General features: G+C 52.0%; 2 protein-coding genes across 3 annotated transcripts; one reads left to right on the top strand and one right to left on the bottom strand.

The window, feature by feature from the left end:
* Positions 1-239: 239 nt before the first annotated feature.
* On the bottom strand, positions 240-4,619 carry LOC122370071 (protein FAM151A-like). Its single transcript, XM_043345332.1, has 3 exons — positions 4,111-4,619; positions 3,047-3,183; positions 240-2,233 (listed from the first exon to the last, which is right to left on the bottom strand). The coding sequence occupies exons 1-3, from the start codon at positions 4,295-4,297 to the stop codon at positions 1,811-1,813; spliced, it is 747 nt and encodes a 248-aa protein (XP_043201267.1). The 5' UTR covers positions 4,298-4,619; the 3' UTR covers positions 240-1,810.
* A 2,004-nt stretch (positions 4,620-6,623) lies between these two features.
* On the top strand, positions 6,624-16,859 carry LOC122370079 (protein regulator of cytokinesis 1-like). 2 transcript variants are annotated; one of them, XM_043345340.1, is made up of 11 exons: positions 6,643-6,827; positions 7,246-7,460; positions 8,258-8,473; positions 8,911-9,288; positions 9,641-9,861; positions 10,251-10,406; positions 10,891-10,995; positions 11,762-11,906; positions 12,313-12,506; positions 13,760-13,804; positions 15,654-16,859. In XM_043345340.1, exons 2-11 carry the CDS (start codon positions 7,281-7,283, stop codon positions 16,000-16,002), a joined length of 1,989 nt encoding a protein of 662 aa, XP_043201275.1. In that variant the 5' UTR covers positions 6,643-6,827; positions 7,246-7,280; the 3' UTR covers positions 16,003-16,859. The 2 variants fall into 2 exon arrangements, with proteins under 2 accessions (XP_043201277.1, XP_043201275.1); XM_043345342.1 differs by lacking the exon at positions 13,760-13,804 and having other exon boundaries at positions 6,624-6,827.
* The last annotated feature ends 852 nt before the right edge of the window (positions 16,860-17,711 follow it).

Below are 17,711 nucleotides of genomic sequence, written 5' to 3' on the forward strand. Positions count from 1 at the left end.
TGGTCTTCCTCGACTTCATGTTCGTGCGGAAAATTCGACGAACTTTCTCCTCGATAATCTTTTCGCCGGCCCAGTGTGATTTACAAAATCTCTCTCACTCAACAGTCAAGACGTAAGGTTTAGATACGACGCACAAAAAGTCGATTGTTAAAATCGCACCTCAAACGGTTATCAGTGACAACCATCGTCACCATGACTTAGGACCACCGACCGGCTGCTTCCGCCATGCAGAGACGATATACAGGTACTAATTGTATTAACACACGACACACGTTACAACAATAACAACATATTGCCGAGTAGAAACATCAGTGGAACGAAAGAAAAACGCACAGCTGTCACCACACCTCGACGCGATTGGGAAAGGGAATAACGAGCGCACACTAATCAAGCTTGTACGAAAAGGAAATAAAAGATGACAAAAGGATGACAAAAGTTGACAAGGATGGCAAAGAGGGTCAGAAGCGAGTCGGGGGAGATAGCGCCAAAATATCGCGACATAGCATAGTCTTTGCTACTACCACCAGATTTAATTTTCATTTGGTGACTACCTAGACGCGACGCAGTGAGCAGAAGTAACCGGAAGGAACAACCAGTGGGATACCACACTTAGAACTTTGATATTCAAGGCGGAGCGGTGAGAAACCCGAAACTCCTTACACACAGGGCGTTCAAATGCCCGGGCTCGATGTTCAGAGAGCGGCAGGAAGCCAGGAACACATAGGAAAGGACAGATTGCAAAGCGGCATGAGTAGCATGCCTGGCTTTATCATCAAACAGTGAGGTGGGAAGCCGGGAGCGCACGGGGTGTTTAGATACTCATGTTGAATATCCAGCGGGTCGGCCCCTCTGCTCATCAGACTGTCGAGCGTCGGCGCTCAGCAGGCGGACGGCCTCTCCGGGGCAGCGCTCGCTCGGTGGTGTCAGCATTGAGCCCGCCGACTCGGGTTAGAGGCCGACCGCCACAGAATACTGACAAGGCGTACTTAACTCACTGACCAGCAAACAGTCTACATGTTAAAGACTGTAAGGCATCATTGGCAAAGCCAAGCTGAGTCGACCGGTGAAGTGCGTCGAACACTAAACCTGGGTGTAAACTCCGACCTACCGACATATAGGTAGACATGGAGTTCGGGAACAGAATCGTGCTGATATTGCTGTTAATCACCTGATGACTGGGAAAAATATATCGAAAGTCCCCGCCCAGCACGGGGACTTTTCCGCCCAACGGCTCCTCGCTGCCAGTAAAGTCACGCAGCGTGCGGTCGAACGCCTCCAGGTGGTGACGATGGGCCATGGGCGGCTCGTCCCACATGATGAGCGCCGTCCGTCGGATGAGCTCCGCCAGCGGGCTCTGCGCGCTGATGGCGCACGTTGATGTCGCGTCCACCTGCAGCGGTGCCTTAAAACGCGAGTGGTATGCGCGCCCGCCGTCCAGCAGAGTGGCAGCGATTCCACTGAAGGCCACGGCGAGCGCCACCAGACCCTGCGAGCGCACCGCCGCCAGCAGCGTGTTGAAGACGTACGTCTTTCCGGTGCCGCCAGCGGCGTCCACGAACACGGCCAGCGGACGCCGCCCGTCGACGGCCGCCAGAACCCGATCGAAGATGGCCCGCTGGGACGGCAGGAGTATCGGCAGCTGGATGGCCACCTGGTCTCTGACCGCTGCCGCATTCTACTCCATTAGAGAAGGATGCAGTGTAGCCACACTTCCTGGGAGATGCCGCATCCTTCTCCAGTTTGGCAACACATTTCAAATAAAATGGCCGTGACGCACTAAGTGAGGGTCACATGTGTGACGGCTGTTCACTCACGAGTCGGGAAACATCTCCTGCGGCACGTCCACCCACACCTGCCGCGTTCCCAGACTGTCCACCCATCTCCTCAGCGTCTCGGGGCAGACGGGGTCACCCGGGTGGGCCCACAGGGTGAGCCCACACCCGGGCAGGTCACCCAGCAGCCCCTCCAGCTGCCGCTGTGACCTCAATGCCACATCAGCCCGCACGGCCAGCGTCGCCGCCCGGCCCCGCGCCAGTGCTGCCATCTGTGATATGTTGAGTGTACTTAGTGTTGCGTCGCCGCCGCTAGGTGGACACCAGCCCAGGGAGACGACGGGAGGGATGGTGACGTTGTCGAAGCGGGCGTGATGCGAGAGGAGGGTCTCGGCGCAGACCGGCGCTGGATTCCCAGAGGTGCTGATGACGTCAGCGTTCAGCACCAGTGGCGTCACAGCCTGTGGGAAGAGGAGAGAGTTAGGGGCCTAGGGTTAACTCACACTGACACCGGTTCGAACGATAAACGTCGGCAGATAAAGCCACCAGAGAGCTAAACCAAGACACCAAGTGCTTCTATCCTCAGGATACAGAAATCCTTCTCCTCCACGCCGCAACCCCCGCTCCGGGCTGGACAGGTAACTTTATGTCATGCGGGCTGCTCCCTTGGAGCAGCACCGCTGCTTCCGAGGGAGCGCACCCCATAGCCGGGTGCAGAGAGTGCTTGGGGGGCTGGTCGGCCTGTCCTCTGGACGGGCTCAGCCCCGGTGACTCACTAGGGTGCCTGCCCAGACCAATGTCACCCCTTAATTCCTATCATCCTTCCGGCTCTGCAATGGTCTTGTTAGACCGAAAGGGCCTAACCCAACAAAACAAACACACAGACCCGTATGATTTGACTCACCACGCGGCCATAAACTATCTGTCCTCGCTATCCTCAGAGGCGGCCCATTCTAATTGATCAGATAGCCCTGTTCCTGCCTGACACGCACCCCAACAGGCAAACTATAAAGGCTGGTCTAGCAATGTATATATCCTCCGGGATGACCGTAGTTACGTCAGTGACCACGGACCAGCCTGTCCCATCCCATCGGCTCACTCCCGTCCAAAAGGGAGGGTGCACTAATTACTGCGGTGCAAATTCAACCAATATTTGAAAAAGCGATCGATGGTGATATAAAGTACTGAATCAGCCTTAGTTTGAAGATACTGGTGAACTATTACTAACGAAAGGATCACATGTCATCAGAAACCAGCTCCAGTCACCAACTTACCGCTATCCCCGAGAGCAGCAGGAGGTCAACGACCTCGGCAATGACGTCATCACACTTGAGGTCGAGTTTGACGATTTTCTTTGTGTGCGACTGCCGCACGATGTCAATAAAACGCTCAGCTGTTATGTCCGCCGTCACTGCGAACATGGGGGGGGGGGGGGGACTAGAATTAATTCCACATACTAAATGAGTGTGTAGGCAAGCGACAGGGATATACGCACCAAAAGCCCGCAATTGCGCTCGTTTCAAGATCACTCCATTCCACATTCGTTTGGCAATAAGTCAGACAATAAGCCTCATTCGTGACCAGATAATGTCCGTTTAAGCACGAGCTGTTAGCAGCTCGTTTATTTTGATCGGTTGGTTCCCTCGGTATAATGACACCATTTCAGAGCCGGAGGGATTATAGGAATTAAGCGAGGCCGATTGGTCTGGGCAGACATCCAGGTGAGTCGCCAGGGCTGAGCCCATCACGTGGACAGGCCACCCAGCCCCACTTAAGGTCATCTCACCGCACGATAGGCCTGCCGCTGAGGACCCGACCCCTGAGGTCATTTGTATCTGACTCACGGCGGATACAAATGAGCCGGATCAGGGGGATTGAGGTGCTGAGAAGGATGCGAGTATACATCAATGGGATAAAAGGGCGAGTCTCTCGCAGCTAGTTTATTGATTTTTTTTCGAACTACTCCGCCACCCATTATTAGGTGACCAGGAGTGCCCCCACCCTCAGCCCAGCGACTCACAGCACCTTACGTTAACACCAGACAAAAATAAAAAAGGATAAGTCGCGGCACTCCCAGCTAGGAAAATTGAAAAAAAGTAAGCAAAAGAAGTGCGGGAACCGATTAATAAATAAAAAGAGCCAAAGTAGTCATTGCTGAAAGCAGCGGATGACTGTTCTACTACATCTAAGAAAGAAGTCATTCATACATGCATACATAATTGGTTAGTAGAGTGCATTCAGCCTTTCACTCCTAGAAGAAAAATCAGCAAATGGCTTGATAAACCACATGTTTAATTATAAAAAGCCCGGAGTAGTGGCCACCCCGTTTGATGCCTACCTGCCGGCGGATGAGCGATGTACGGTTTGCGTTCACCGTCGCTAGATGGCAGTGTACAGACGTCGGCCTCCAGCGCGTCCACTGCTGGGTCGTCCAGCGCTGCCCGCAGGTGGCTCTCGCAGTTAACGGCGTGTGCCCAGCGGAGCCGCTGCCGGTCGCCGGACGCGTCACAGAAGGCCCTGTGCATCACCGGCCACTACCGACCGTACCGTACGGCAGTAGATGGCAGCACCGGTCCTACCGGGCGCGGTGGGGCGGCGGTAGATGGCAGCACCAGTGCTCCCGGGCGCGGTGAGGCCCGCACTCGCCCGGTGCCGGCACTCGGCAGACAGTCCACTGTTAATCCACTGTTAATCTCAGTTGTCACCACCACGAGTCAGGTGCTGCGTGGCTTGCAGCAGGTATGAAAACTAAAAAAGAAAATTGTCTCAAGTTACTGAAAGGTGTTTGCCCTGGATCATGGATGGCAATCTATGCTAACTCATCTCACAAGGACACACTGTTGTAAACCATGTAACTAAACCCCGAGAGCCTTCAGAAAATGAAATGATTGGGGTTACTAACTGAACAGTGAACAGTCCCATGGTCAGCAATGCTGTGTAAGTGGGCTGGGGCCAAATACACTTTTAATAAATATGGGAATTTGTGTGACACTTGACAGCCTGTGCTATCTCAATCTCCAAATCAGGAGTGTCAAACATGTTCTACATACCACGTGTAAGCCTGCTATGACTATCTCAGACCTTAAGCACATTGAGCTACAACAGCTCACAGCAACAATTGAGCATAAAATGTGGCCAATATACATACATCTCCATTGATCAATGTCAGTTTCAATACTACCACAGACAAACACATGCAGGGAACGCGGTATTAGTATATATTAGGACCGAGTGGACAATTGTGACGCTGTTGATACAAATATGTAACAGCAAACAATTTAGGTTTTAGGTTAGGTTAGGTTAGGTTTGGTTGTAGGTTTGTAGGTTTTAGGTTGGTAGGTTTGTAGGTTTTAGGTTGTTAGGTTGTAGGTTTGTTATTTGTAGGTTGTAGGTTGGGGTTGTAGGTACTAAACAGGTAAGGTTAGGTCAGGTTTGATTATGTTTTTTTTTCTTTTTTTATGTCCAAGACATATAAGTATCATTTTTGGATTCAGGATGTCAAATTATGTAAGAATATGAAAACTTTATCTTTTAACAGTCACTCGGACTTAATGTATTCTTTTACCGGGAACGCTCGTTCGTCTCAAGAACAGGTTGACTGGGCTCAAAAGTTGGTGAGAAATCGAAAGTAGGAGCCTTCATGGGGACTGTTTAATGTCAGATGGGTGGGTCTGATGACTGCGATCTGATCTAATTTTAATTGGCATCTCAATCTTGGATCAGGATCTGACTTGCATGAATGCTCGTCAAAGGCCACTTCAACATCTCAGGAACATCAGGTTCTTTAGCCAATCACATTAAATTTCATAGGCAGATAGGTAGGTAGAGCATGTAGGGCCTAGAATTAAATGCTTTTAGCAAGGGGCTTTTAGGACGTTTACCCGAACCCCTCGAACTGTTTGCCAATGTTTGCGTGGTCAGCTTTGATTTTTTTTTTTTTTTTAGTGGCCCTTACTTACGTTACTGGCCTCGCGAGGAGGGCGGCGACCTAACTACGCCGCGCAAAAGAAACCGGCCGTCCTAACTAAGACCGGTGGCCACTTTTACTGCAAGACAACATGGGAAAACCCATATCCATGTACTATGCCATGAATATGGGGAAAAACCCATGAATTTACGTTAAACAGTGAGACTTACCGTTAAATTGATGTTTGTGAGGGGAGGGAAGGAGGAAGTTTGTGAATGGTAATTGGTAGGGTTACGATGTTACGATAAAAGTTGGATGATAGGAAAGGATATGTCGCTGCCGCTGTTGAGGGCCGATTGTTGTACCCGGGCCTGTGGTCGCCCAAACCCGGCCGCTGCCGCTGTTCAGCGGCCGGGTCCGTGACTGAAGAATCCTTGGCCGCTGCTCGTCGTTGTGCAGTGGGTGAAGGGACAACCCCAGAGTATGTGGACAGTTCCTTGCGATGATAGCGAGAAGGATGAAAAAAACGCTTTTCGCATTCGTTCGGCGACTATATACCTATTCCTTGTAATGCGGTATGCCTAAGGCCAAGTAATGGTGCTTACTTTACAGTTTGTCGGAATAAGGTGAGTTTAAGACAAAATCAAGTACTAGATCAGTTAGTGCTGGATCATCTCCGAGAAGAGTCGTGTTTTGCCGTTATATTTGTTTACATTCATATATTTATCACGGCGTTCATAATCGTCTCGCTTAGATAGAGATGAAAATCTGCCACTTTGAGTTTCAAGCCTTATGCAAATTTGCTCCAATACTTTAAAAAATAGGCTTGAAGTCAATGACGGATTATAATAAACTAAAATTTTTAATTTATCGAGGAGAAAGAGTTGAAAAAGCTATCGAAAATTGATTTTTACGACGTCAGCCCACCTCTATCCCCGCCCGAAGCGCACGGTTTGAAAGATTTGAAATCGAATGGATCGAATGGCGACAAATGTTAGGAAGGGTGTGCTGTTACTACAGACTACTATATTGATAATGATCTGCGAGTGCTGATCTTATGCAACTAAGCGTTTAGAAAAAGATTTAGATATAACATTCTCAAGTACCTAACTCATAATCGGTGTTTTGTCTGAGTTAAATCAGCAAAGGTAAGTCAAAGTGAACCGGTGGACGTCGAATCATGACGACGCATTAGCACCAGCAATCCTCTGCATGTTTTTCATGACCACTAGTTTTCAAATAAAAATTCAAGCATATGAAAGTGAGAGCTAACTTATAATTGAAAGTGAAAGAGTGTCAGTGTCAATGTCAGCGACATTATGTTGCTAACTGTCGATGCATTTTGATTTGCCTTTGCCTTAGTGTAAGTAATCTAATTTCAAATTTGTTTAAATAGTTGAAGGCAATATTATGCATTTTCTATGTGAACTAGCAATTAAAATAGACTGGTTCTTATTGTTACAAACTGTTACCAAGTCTACATCATTGATATTTCTCTTCAGCAAGTTCAAGTTATGACCCTGAGACAAGCTGTTTTTTAACTTTCTGAGTCTGGTTGTTCGACAGACTATCGGCCTCCAGCCTGTCCTGCCGGCTGCACGATGACGCCTCCTGCTGCGATCACGGAGGCGATACAGCGCCAAAAGTCTGTGGCTGGCGTCCGACTGGATGCCTACTACAAGCAGCTGCTGGAGCTGTTCGAGGAGATAGGAGTCCCTGAGACAGACTGGGAGGGGCGTCTGGGGAACATCTGGGGACATGTTGTCACCACCATGCAGGAGGTAAGGGTGAAATGGCACAACTCTGCCATGATCTATACTGAAGAAGTTCCCTACCAGTTGGCATAAAAGCTATCTTGTCCAGAGGGGTGTTCACGGGCACCGCACACTGCTGCGTGCGGTGTGTGCGGTACGTCCAGCAGGCGTTGGGGTAGGGGATGGGTAGGCGGCTCTGACGTCACGGCTGCGTGCGGTGGACGGTCCGCTGTGGCCAGTCCCGACCGGCCACAGCGGTCGCTGTGTGCGGTGACGCAAGGCTGACGTAGGGACGCAGTGGGCGGAGCTTGGAGGCTGTGTGCGGTCCGACCGCACACTGGGTCCGTGAACAGCCCTCTGTGCTTCTGGTATCTTGCTTTCCTTATCTCTGTGCCATAACCTGTTCCAATTCATGATTTCAGATTGATTTAAATCACCCTCCCTTCAACATATGAAAGGTAGAATGGTTCTTGGAGGCAGTGTTTTTAATGTTTTTTTTTTGTATGTTTTTTTGTATGCATTGCTTGTACATTTGCTTTGTTTGGTAGGTACCTGCTTGCTAGTTACTATGCTGATTTCTGAAACTGCCTTGCATTCACTCTGATTTCAGTTAAATAGATCATATTCAGACCAGACGGTGTAGTATCAACGATGCACGGCTTATTCCCCGGCCATTCATAACTGCGCTCTGCCCTGCCCTCGCTGAGTGCTCTGCACCCTGCCCCTGCGGACTGCTGTGTGCCCGCTTCCTCTGACCGCGCTCTGCGCCCGCCCCACCCCCGCTGACTGTATTCTGTCCCCCCCCCCCCCCGCCCCGCTGGCAGGAGGTGGAGGAGGAGAAGCGGCGCGTGCGTCACCTCACGGACAGTATCGAGGAGAACGGCCGGCAGCTGCTGAAGCTGGCCTCACTGCTGGGCCGTGTGGTGGACGAGCCGGACGAAAACCTCAGCCTGCTGCAGCTGGACAGGCTGCTGCGCGAGCGGCTGCAGCAGCTGCAGCTGGAAAAGGAGAAAATCACCGCACAGATGCAGACGCTCCGGGTGAGTCCAGACGGCGAGAGAGCGGGAGGCCTCACTGGCGGGCGCGAACGGGGGAGGTTGGGCTGGACGGCAGACAGTCGGCTAAAATGAATACAGTATTTACTTCCTTTGGCGAAATGGTTGGTCACGTTCTCAGTATTGTCCTCGCTGTTATAAAAAGTTTCAGATTAAATCGTACTTTTGTGATTTATGCTCGTCGGGTAATTATTACGGTGAAAATAAATGATGATAATACCAACCATTCCCAAAAGTTCGGATAAGTTGACTGAGATCGATCTAAAATGCTGCGACACATGATAATCTAGCGTATAATTGTCTGTGCCGTTCTATGAATTTCAAAGCTGGCTGCTTTCCTTCCAGTTGCCTCCAACCAGACCCGTGTACAACCATTCTCCGACCCTCAATCCCTAACCGCCCCCGCTATCTCTGTCCCGCAGGACGAGGAGGCGGTGCTGTGCTCTCAGCTCGGTATCCCCACACTCACCCTGGCCGCCGAGGTCCCGCAAGACGCCGACTTCCGCGAGATGCGGGAGCACCTGGCGCACATGCGGGCCACGCGCCAGGAGCGCCAGGCGACGTTCGAGCGTCTGCGTCAGCGTCTGTTCCCGCTGCTGGAGGCGCTGGAGCGGTGTGCGGACGGCGAGCTGGAGACCCAGGTGGTGTGGGAGGCGGACGACTGCCGTCTGCCGCTCACCACCGATAACCTGGAGGCCATGGAGCGCCGCCTGCTGGCGCTGCAGGCGGAGGAGGCCGCCAACAAGGCGGAGGCGGAGAAACTGCGCGCCCGGCTCGGACAGCTGTGGGCCAGGCTGGAGGTGAGAGACAGATAGAGGGAGGGCTGAGAGAGGGGGATATTGGCGGTTATAGGGCCGGTTTGGGCCGCCGGGGATACCTGAAGCTTAAATCTTAAATTTTATTTTGATTATGTGATTTGCGATTTGGAATGATTTATAGGCATTTTATGTCTCCATCCAACGAACCTGGAACGAAGTCGACTGGCTGTCAACCAAGTCTGGCTGTTCCGGTGGTAGTGTCACATATTATAGTCGTGAATTTCACCAGACTCGGTATGTCTTCATGTAACTCTCCTAGCTCCACACATGCTCCCAGCCTCACTAGGTAAGGAATGCACCTAATCCACCCGTTCTGTGCCCCGTCGTCTCCGAGGTTCCGGAGGACCGGCGCGCCAGCGTGCTCGCCTCATGCACGGGTCACAAGCCGAGCACGCTCCACCTGCTGAGAGAGGAAGTGAACAAGCAGGAGGAGCTGAAGCGACAGAACGTAGAGAAGTTTGTGCGCGCGCTGCGGGTCGAGATAGCGGAGATGTGGGAAAAGTGTTTCTACTCAGCGGAGCAGCGGGCAGCGTTCGACGGGTACCACAGCACCACGTGAGTCCGGCGGGCGGGCGGAGGGGGAGGGGGATGAATGGACGGGTGTGCTGGCGTCCGACCGACCTACCGACCAACTTGACTGACTTGACTGACTTCTGACTTGACATTTATTTTTAGCGCTGCGGTTTGTGTTTGCGAGTTGACTGAAGATATCGAGTCAGTACGTTGGCGTGTGAACCTGCAGCGCTTGCGCTATCTATCCCAATTAGGTAATTGGCGTAAGCGCTCAGCGAGGAACAAAAGGCACACCTCTACAATACCACCCCGGCAGCCTCTCTGTTGCGCAGTTTTACCGAGAAGCTTCCGCGCGATCACTGCATCACTAATCTAGTTCCCGATATACTCGGCTAGGAAAAGGCATCACCCCGCTGTCTCTGTTCGCGCAGTTTCACCGAGCAGCTGCTGGAGGAGCATGAGGAGGAGCTGGAGCGGGTCCGGCGCTACTACGAGACGAACCGCGTACTCATCAAGGACGTCAACGACCACCAGAAGCTGTGGACCAAGATGATCGAGCTCGAGGACCGCGTCAACGACCCGGCCAGGTAACGGCGGCAGTGACGGGAAGGGAAAGTGGGTGAAGGATAGGAGTAAATGTACCTCGACAGATCCGGGGATTTAGGATGAATGGAAAACACGTGTGCAGTAAGATGCGGAGGGCTTTCAGTCGTGGGATTATTCGAGGCACATGAAGAGCCGTTGGAAAGTTATGATGTTGGTGCCGTGATCATTCCTGTTGTTAGGTCGTCTCTGCCTATTATCGCTGAGTTCTCTAATTTGTCTTGTGCACCGAATGGCGACTGGTGATGCGAACAGGAACATCTATTGATATTTGAGACAGTCGCAAAAGATTGATATCGTGCCATTATGCCATGCAGGGCATTAGGGTTTCATTCGTAATGTTTTCGCCTCCTCCGCTGGAACGGTCTCGCGGACCGCGGTTTCCGTTTTCCACTAAGAACCGTCGCTGATCGACGATCACGCCATATATTCTGCTAAGTACGTCCTGCTTACGTTTCTGTGCGTCAGATTCTCCAACCGCGGCGGGCAGCTCCTGCTGGAGGAGAAGGAGCGAAAGAAGATCGCGCGCCGCCTGCCCAAAGTGGAGAGCGACCTCCAGCAGCTGATCCAGAGGTGAGTCCGGGGGGATCTCCAGCAGCTGATCCAGAGGTGAGTCCCAGGAGCCGGGGTCGGGGCGGGGGTGGGGGGGGGACCTCCAGCAGCTGATCCAGAGGTAAGTCCGGGGGGGGGGGGCGACCTCCAGCAGCTGATCCAGAGGTAAGTCCGGGGGGGGGCGACCTCCAGCAGCTGATCCAGAGGTAAGTCCGGGGGGGGGGCGACCTCCAGCAGCTGATCCAGAGGTGAGTCCGAGGTGCGGGACGGGCGGCGCTGGCCGAGACACTGGATGGGTGATAGTCACTTAAACATTTGGGCTCATTGCTGTCGGTAATCAGCAGTAGCTACCTTTTTCATGGTTGTCATAATTATGAGCAATAAATAATGCATTGCATAACATTTTTCCTTGTTGGTGTAAAATATATATTGTCGTCGTGTTGGAGTGGCTATCTGTTATTGAATGCAGATGATTTCTGTTCCATTTATCTCGACTCTTGACTCAACTGTGCTAAGGTGTCTGCATTCAGGAAATCTACAATAATTAATGATTGCTCAATGCTCATCACTTTTCAATAGGTACCGGCCGTGGTATAGTTGTTGAGATAATTTTCCCCCAATGCTAAATAACTGATATTTTCTCCTCCGCGTGAAAACGGCGGCGAATGTATTTTGTATCGATGCTTGTTGAAGTAACTTTGTATGCGATTTTGTTTCCGAGTTACCCCTCCCCGCTCAGTCTCCTTCCCTGACCATCCGTGTCTCCGTGTCTTCTCCTCTGCTGCAGGTGGGAGTCGCAGCACAACGCCACATTCCGGGTGTTTGGGTACGATTTCGCTGCCTATATCGAACAACAGAAAAAGGAGTACAACGAGCGCAAGGAGCAGGAGCGTGAGGAGCGCGCTAACAAGAAGGCCCACCAGCTGGAGCACGTGAGTGGCGCGAACCCGCGAACCTGCCCGCGCGGGATCAGTGGGGGGGGGGGGGGAAGGGGTTGTTTGTGATGCGAGGATTAGGAGTAAAGGCAGGGATGTGGTGGGGTGTGTTGTAATTGGGTGGTGCTGTTATGTGCACGGCAGGCAGTGTAATTTGTGTGGATATATTTTGTTGATTGTTAAACTTATGTAGAGTCGTTACGAAGGATAGATTTACGAAAGACATTTAGGATTGAAAAATGGATGAAACATATTTTATGCTTATGTTGGCGTCAAATATATACCTATTGGGTATGCCCTCATATTTAGCTTAGCGTAGCTCGGGCGTTTCTTAGCAACATAGCGTAACTCAGATAAATTTGCTCACCTTTACTTACACATCTCTCGCCCCTCTCCCCCTCAGGAGACCATGTTCGGCGCGCGTCCCGTGACGCCTGCCAAGCGTCGGGCGGGCGGCGCCACTGAGCGCGGCTCACCCTCCAAACACCGGCGGCTGGAGTCGACCCGCCTGGGCTCTCAGCTGCGCGCCGCCTCGCCCGGCCTGGGCCGCAGCGCCCGCACGCCGCTCTCGCTCTTCAACCCGGCCTCCATCAACAGGTCAGTGTGGGGTCGAATCCCGGCGGCGGCCGAGTTTTTAAGGGTTTGGAAGTGGGAAGGGTGTTTTTTGTAGAATGTAGTTGGTGTAGTGGTATATTCGTAGTTTGACAACCTGCCTGTCTTGAAGAGGTAGACTAGTGTGTCGGGAATGAGCTCGTATTTAGACTTTTAGTGCATGCCAAGTGAATGCGTACCAAATGGCCTGACTCTCACTACGTACGGGGAGAAGTTAACTCAAAAGTGATGAAGTTATCGGCTTGGAACAAAGTTCTGTCTTTGGGCTAATCCGTTTCAAATTGTGTCAGGGGTACATCATACGAAAGTGCCACAGATGTTTCTCTACAGGCAGCGAACACTATTTGTTTCCGTATAATCATATCAATTTTGGGTTTATATCAGAGTATTTATTTAAACATTAGAAATTGAGATTATCCAAATATTACTTATTGACATGGCTCAAATGCGGCTATCTCCGGTCATTAAATCAGCCGGTTGTTTACGGTTTTGTACCGAGCTACACTTATACATCTATCGACGTTAAATTGGTGCTGTGGTGTTGAGTGCACGTACAACTTTTTGCCCCGCCCCATCGACACACATCACAACGTTTCCATCTTCGTCTGAAGCATGCCTACATCAGTCCTTCTCAGTGATCACTGTTCCTGCCTCCGCCGAACAAGTTCTCTTGTGTTTCCACTTTCCAGTCGCGTCCTCCAATACCGCCCACACGATCACCATTCACGATGTAGAAGTATGTGTAGTGGTTAGTTAGTTAGTGCGTTCAACGTCCATCGTCCCACGGACACCGTCTTCGGTACAGTCTATGTACGTCACACACCCATTAAAGTCCACTTAGACCTTTTCCACATCAACTTTACAACATATGTATTCTCCTACTTTCACCATCTTCGTCTCGCAATATCATCCCTTGTCCATTCTACATCCCATCCCACATCTTTTCTTTCATTTACTTGTCTGTGTCTCTTCCTCCCTACTCCATTCTTCCTCTACCCAAAACTCATTCCTCCGTCCTACGGCAATCCCTCCATCCCTTCCTTCATTCCCCCTCCACTTCCCTCCTCCCTCCATCCCTCCCCTCCCTTCCTTCCCTCCGCCTCTGTCTGACGCGACGCCGTCTCTCTCTCTCTCTCTCTCTCTCTCTCTCTCTCTCTCTCTCTCTCTCTCTCTCTCTCTCTCTCTCTCTCTCTCTCTCTCTCTCTCTCCCTCACTCTCCGTTATACCGTCTCCTGCAGGCTGCCGTTGACTCCCATCCAGGATCGCCGCGTGCTCCGCTCCAAGTGAGTGTCCGTCCGCCCGTCCCCTGTCCGCCGCTTGGTCGGCCCGGTGGAGGTAAGCGGCCCGAGGGGCGCGCTTACATACCTACCTGCTTCCATGGCTAAGCGACTCGCACAGCACGTTGTACCTAACCAGTTCCGCCCGGCAGTCAGTGTGCCCTGGTCCTAGCCAAGGCACACTGACTGTCTGCCTGTAACCCGCGCTGGCTGGGACTCCTTCGCGGCCGGAGTTGTACAGATGTACATTCCACAGGACGCACTGCAGCTGTAAATCCACAGACTTTGATGCAACTAGTATAACGAGCTGCTCTGCATGACTATGCTGCTGTAAATGTACAACTGCACTTACATCCGCTGCCTGGAGTGACTTAACTGACGCGCTCACACATTTCTGCAAGGAGACTAGCACTAACACAGCTTGTCCTAACCCAACCCAACATATACCTAACTTAGCACTATATTTTAGCACTCACATAACCAGTGCATCGCGAGTATCTTGGTATCGCGACAGCCGACAGGTATATACCTTGGTTGATTTACGTGCGTTCTGAGCTCCGACCGGAGTCCGGAAAATCTACGATCTTTCTTCCGATGCCTGTACTTCTTCTGTCACTTTCGATACTGAGCATTATGTTTGGAATAATGGAAGAAGACTCTTAGCTACCAACCTATACTTTTTCAATATTCTTCCATCGTATGCGTACGAGCGTTAGATTAGAGTCCTTTAAGCGAACTTTTCTCTCCAGTGGTGATGTGCTGCTGCAGCCATGTTTACCAAAGCCTTTTGAGCACTAACGACGTAAGATCGTTGATGTTTATAATGTTCTACTGGTGTCTATTTGTTCGTTGTTCATGCTTCTTTTGCTCTAGTTTTGACGTTTGAGGCAATTAAGTAACACACGATTGTCTTTTATTTGCAGCCGCTGAGCGGTTAGCTGGTAAGCGGGCCTGGCTTCAGAGGCGGCTGCTTTTCAATATTCTTTTCATCTCTCTTATTAGTTTCTTTTTGTCGCAAGAACTAATCAGGATCTTCTCGACTCATGAACGTCGACAGTACCAAACATAGTTTCAGTGGTTTGGTTGCGCGGTATTTTCGCTAGCAAAAATAGTCAAACCTTCCTAGTCGTTTTATTGGCTGAGTGTGGTTGTTTTTCAATAGTGCATTTGTGTAGTACAAAGTAGTCTCGGTGCCCACCCCTCGTCAAGGCAAAATGGGCTTTGATGAATGCGGCGGTAGATATCAATCAGACGTGATTTCTACGTTTCCGCTATATTCTTTTCAGAACCATCGATGTTCTTTCTGTTTGGTGATATATTTGTACTCGTAGCTTGCATGTTTGACTTGGCATAAAAGAACTTCTGTGTTCTGTATCTTTTGATGATCAAGTCATGCCGCATGGCCCGATGGAACTTTCACTTTTTGGGTTTTAGATGGATATTTCTGATGGTTATGAATGAAATTCGTTCTAGGTGTCCTTAGTTGAGAAAGAACGAGTATGCATTGGCTGTACGCAAAATGTGAATTGATGCTGTGCTGACTTAAAGACATATCACTCAATAACTAAGTCTGCCTTACCAAAATAAATGCCCTAGCTCAAAATGACGTCCGCGCTTCTTAAGTAACTCACTCGTTCTTCGTCGGTGTAACCGCTCGTATCGGCACCGCCGCAGCCGGCTCGGACTGCCGGCGCTGTTCTGAGCGGCTGCAGGCGGCGGACTGGAGCACCGTTCGCTCTTAGTGGTACGGCGCCGCGCCGCGGACTCTGTCTTATGTCACTTCACCCTTACAAGTCCCCATTATCCCCCATAAGCCGCTCCCCTCTAACCCCCGCCCCCGCGTCTGCCCCCACAGGGACGTGGCCATGGCGCGCACGGCTCCCGGAAAGCTGAGCGCGCGCAACGTCAGTCTGTCGTCGGACATGTCGTACGCCGAGTTCACGCGCGGCCTGCGCCGACTGCAGGCGGCGGCCGCTGACACGTCGCCGGCCGTGCGCGCCTCCACCCGCAGTCGACGCCGCTCGCAGCGTCTGGGCGGCCTGCCGCCGGCACCGGTCGCCCCGGCCGCCGCCGCCGGCGCTCGCACGCCCCGCACGCCGCGAACGGCCGGAGGTGTGGCCGCCAAGTCGCCGGCCCGCTCGGCGGCGCGGCCAGCTCTGACCCCGCGGCGCCGCAGCCGGCTCGGCCTGCCGGCGCTCTTCTGAGCGGCTGCCGGAGGCGGACTGGAGCACCGTTCGCTCAGAGCGGTACGGCGCCGCGCCGCGGACTCGGCGGCGGCTCCGAGGGACAGACGTTACGGCTTGGCTCCCCGGGTGACGGACGGGTCGGTCCGGAGCCCCGCTGGTGAGGGGACGGGGTGGGGAGGGGGGGATGAGTGTGATTGTTGAGGGGTTAGCGCGTTTGCGGAGGGGGGGGGGGAGGTGATCTGTGGATGGGTGTGATTGTTTGGGGGGATACGTGAAGAGATCAGGATTTGGTGGGGTGAGCGCGGTGTTGTCTCAGCCACCTCGCCGAGCTGCAGTACGAGAAGGTCAACTGTTGCCTTCCTAGACTCTCCGTTGGTGTACGGCAGAGTGCCGAGCTGACGTCACCAGAGGTTTGTGACGTCACCCACGTCAGCTGATGTCCGCTGGCCAGTGTGTGTGATGTGAACGAGCAAGGGGACGGCGTGGGCGCGCGGACGGCTGCCTAGTGCGATGGCTGTTTTGTACAGGGTGCCTTCCGTAACAGACCTGAAGTATGAATGTGTTATGTTAAAACAACCTAAAGTAGGAGATAGACGGAAAATTAACGATTTCGTGTAACGGTGGATTAGTGGCTTATTGTAATCAGAACGTGGTCGTTTGTCCAGTCAGCGGCTGAGTGCTATGCGTAGCGTTTTACGCTATTTTAAGGTAAATTCTATCTGCTAATGTAGGAGCAGCTTCTTGTTTTAGCTGTGAATGGATTCTTTATGCTTAGTTCTAGTATTATCTTCCGCATGTCTGTCCTTTTCCATTTTAACAAGCAGCTTCGCGCGCGGTGTATCAAGTCACCATTTAGAAATAAATAACTACATTTCGTTGTGAGTTTGAGCGGGAGAAAAGGCTGCCTTGAAAAAGCTGTGACCTCTGCTGGTGGCGTAACGTGGGCCCATGGAACACGTCGCATGAAGAAAACGTTGATCCGTGCTATCTGCAGGCTGCAGCCATAACTGAAAAGGTCGCCGAGAATATTGCCTTCAGTTTGTGAGACAATATGGAGGCTCGGATGTCGCAACTCATTGTGCTGTGTAAGGCAGCGACTGACTGACTAGGTAATGGTCGGTTTGTTTTTCGACACTGCACTCGTGCGGCTGGAAGTGACTAGGTGAGTTGGGTAGCATTGCCATAAACTCCCCGGGTGACGGACGGGTCGGTCCGGAGCCCCGCTGGTGAGGGGACGGGGTGGGGAGGGGGGGATGAGTGTGATTGTTGAGGGGTTAGCGCGTTTGCGGAGGGGGGGGGGGGGGAGGTGATCTGTGGATGGGTGTGATTGTTTGGGGGGATACGTGAAGAGATCAGGATTTGGTGGGGTGAGCGCGGTGTTGTCTCAGCCACCTCGCCGAGCTGCAGTACGAGAAGGTCAACTGTTGCCTTCCTAGACTCTCCGTTGGTGTACGGCAGAGTGCCGAGCTGACGTCACCAGAGGTTTGTGACGTCACCCACGTCAGCTGATGTCCGCTGGCCAGTGTGTGTGATGTGAACGAGCAAGGGGACGGCGTGGGCGCGCGGACGGCTGCCTAGTGCGATGGCTGTTTTGTACAGGGTGCCTTCCGTAACAGACCTGAAGTATGAATGTGTTATGTTAAAACAACCTAAAGTAGGAGATAGACGGAAAATTAACGATTTCGTGTAACGGTGGATTAGTGGCTTATTGTAATCAGAACGTGGTC

The sequence above is a fragment of the Amphibalanus amphitrite genome, unplaced genomic scaffold, assembly GCF_019059575.1.
Source record: "Amphibalanus amphitrite isolate SeventyFive unplaced genomic scaffold, NRLGWU_Aamphi_draft 001095F_arrow, whole genome shotgun sequence".
NCBI classification, from domain to species: Eukaryota; Metazoa; Arthropoda; class Thecostraca; order Balanomorpha; family Balanidae; genus Amphibalanus; species Amphibalanus amphitrite.

Excerpts from the sequence above, each read along its gene's own strand:
- LOC122370071 (XM_043345332.1), bottom strand. The coding sequence starts at position 4,297 with ATGCACAGGGCCTTCTGTGACGCGTCCGGCGACCGGCAGCGGCTCCGC. Across the intron at positions 3,184-4,110 it reads CATCGCTCATCCGCCGGCAG|TGACGGCGGACATAACAGCT; the intron begins GTAGGCATCAAA and ends CCATGTTCGCAG. Across the intron at positions 2,234-3,046 it reads TGCTGCTCTCGGGGATAGCG|GCTGTGACGCCACTGGTGCT; the intron begins GTAAGTTGGTGA and ends CTCTTCCCACAG.
- LOC122370079 (XM_043345340.1), top strand. The coding sequence starts at position 7,281 with ATGACGCCTCCTGCTGCGATCACGGAGGCGATACAGCGCCAAAAGTCT. Across the intron at positions 9,289-9,640 it reads AGCTGTGGGCCAGGCTGGAG|GTTCCGGAGGACCGGCGCGC; the intron begins GTGAGAGACAGA and ends GTCGTCTCCGAG. Across the intron at positions 9,862-10,250 it reads GACGGGTACCACAGCACCAC|TTTCACCGAGCAGCTGCTGG; the intron begins GTGAGTCCGGCG and ends CTGTTCGCGCAG.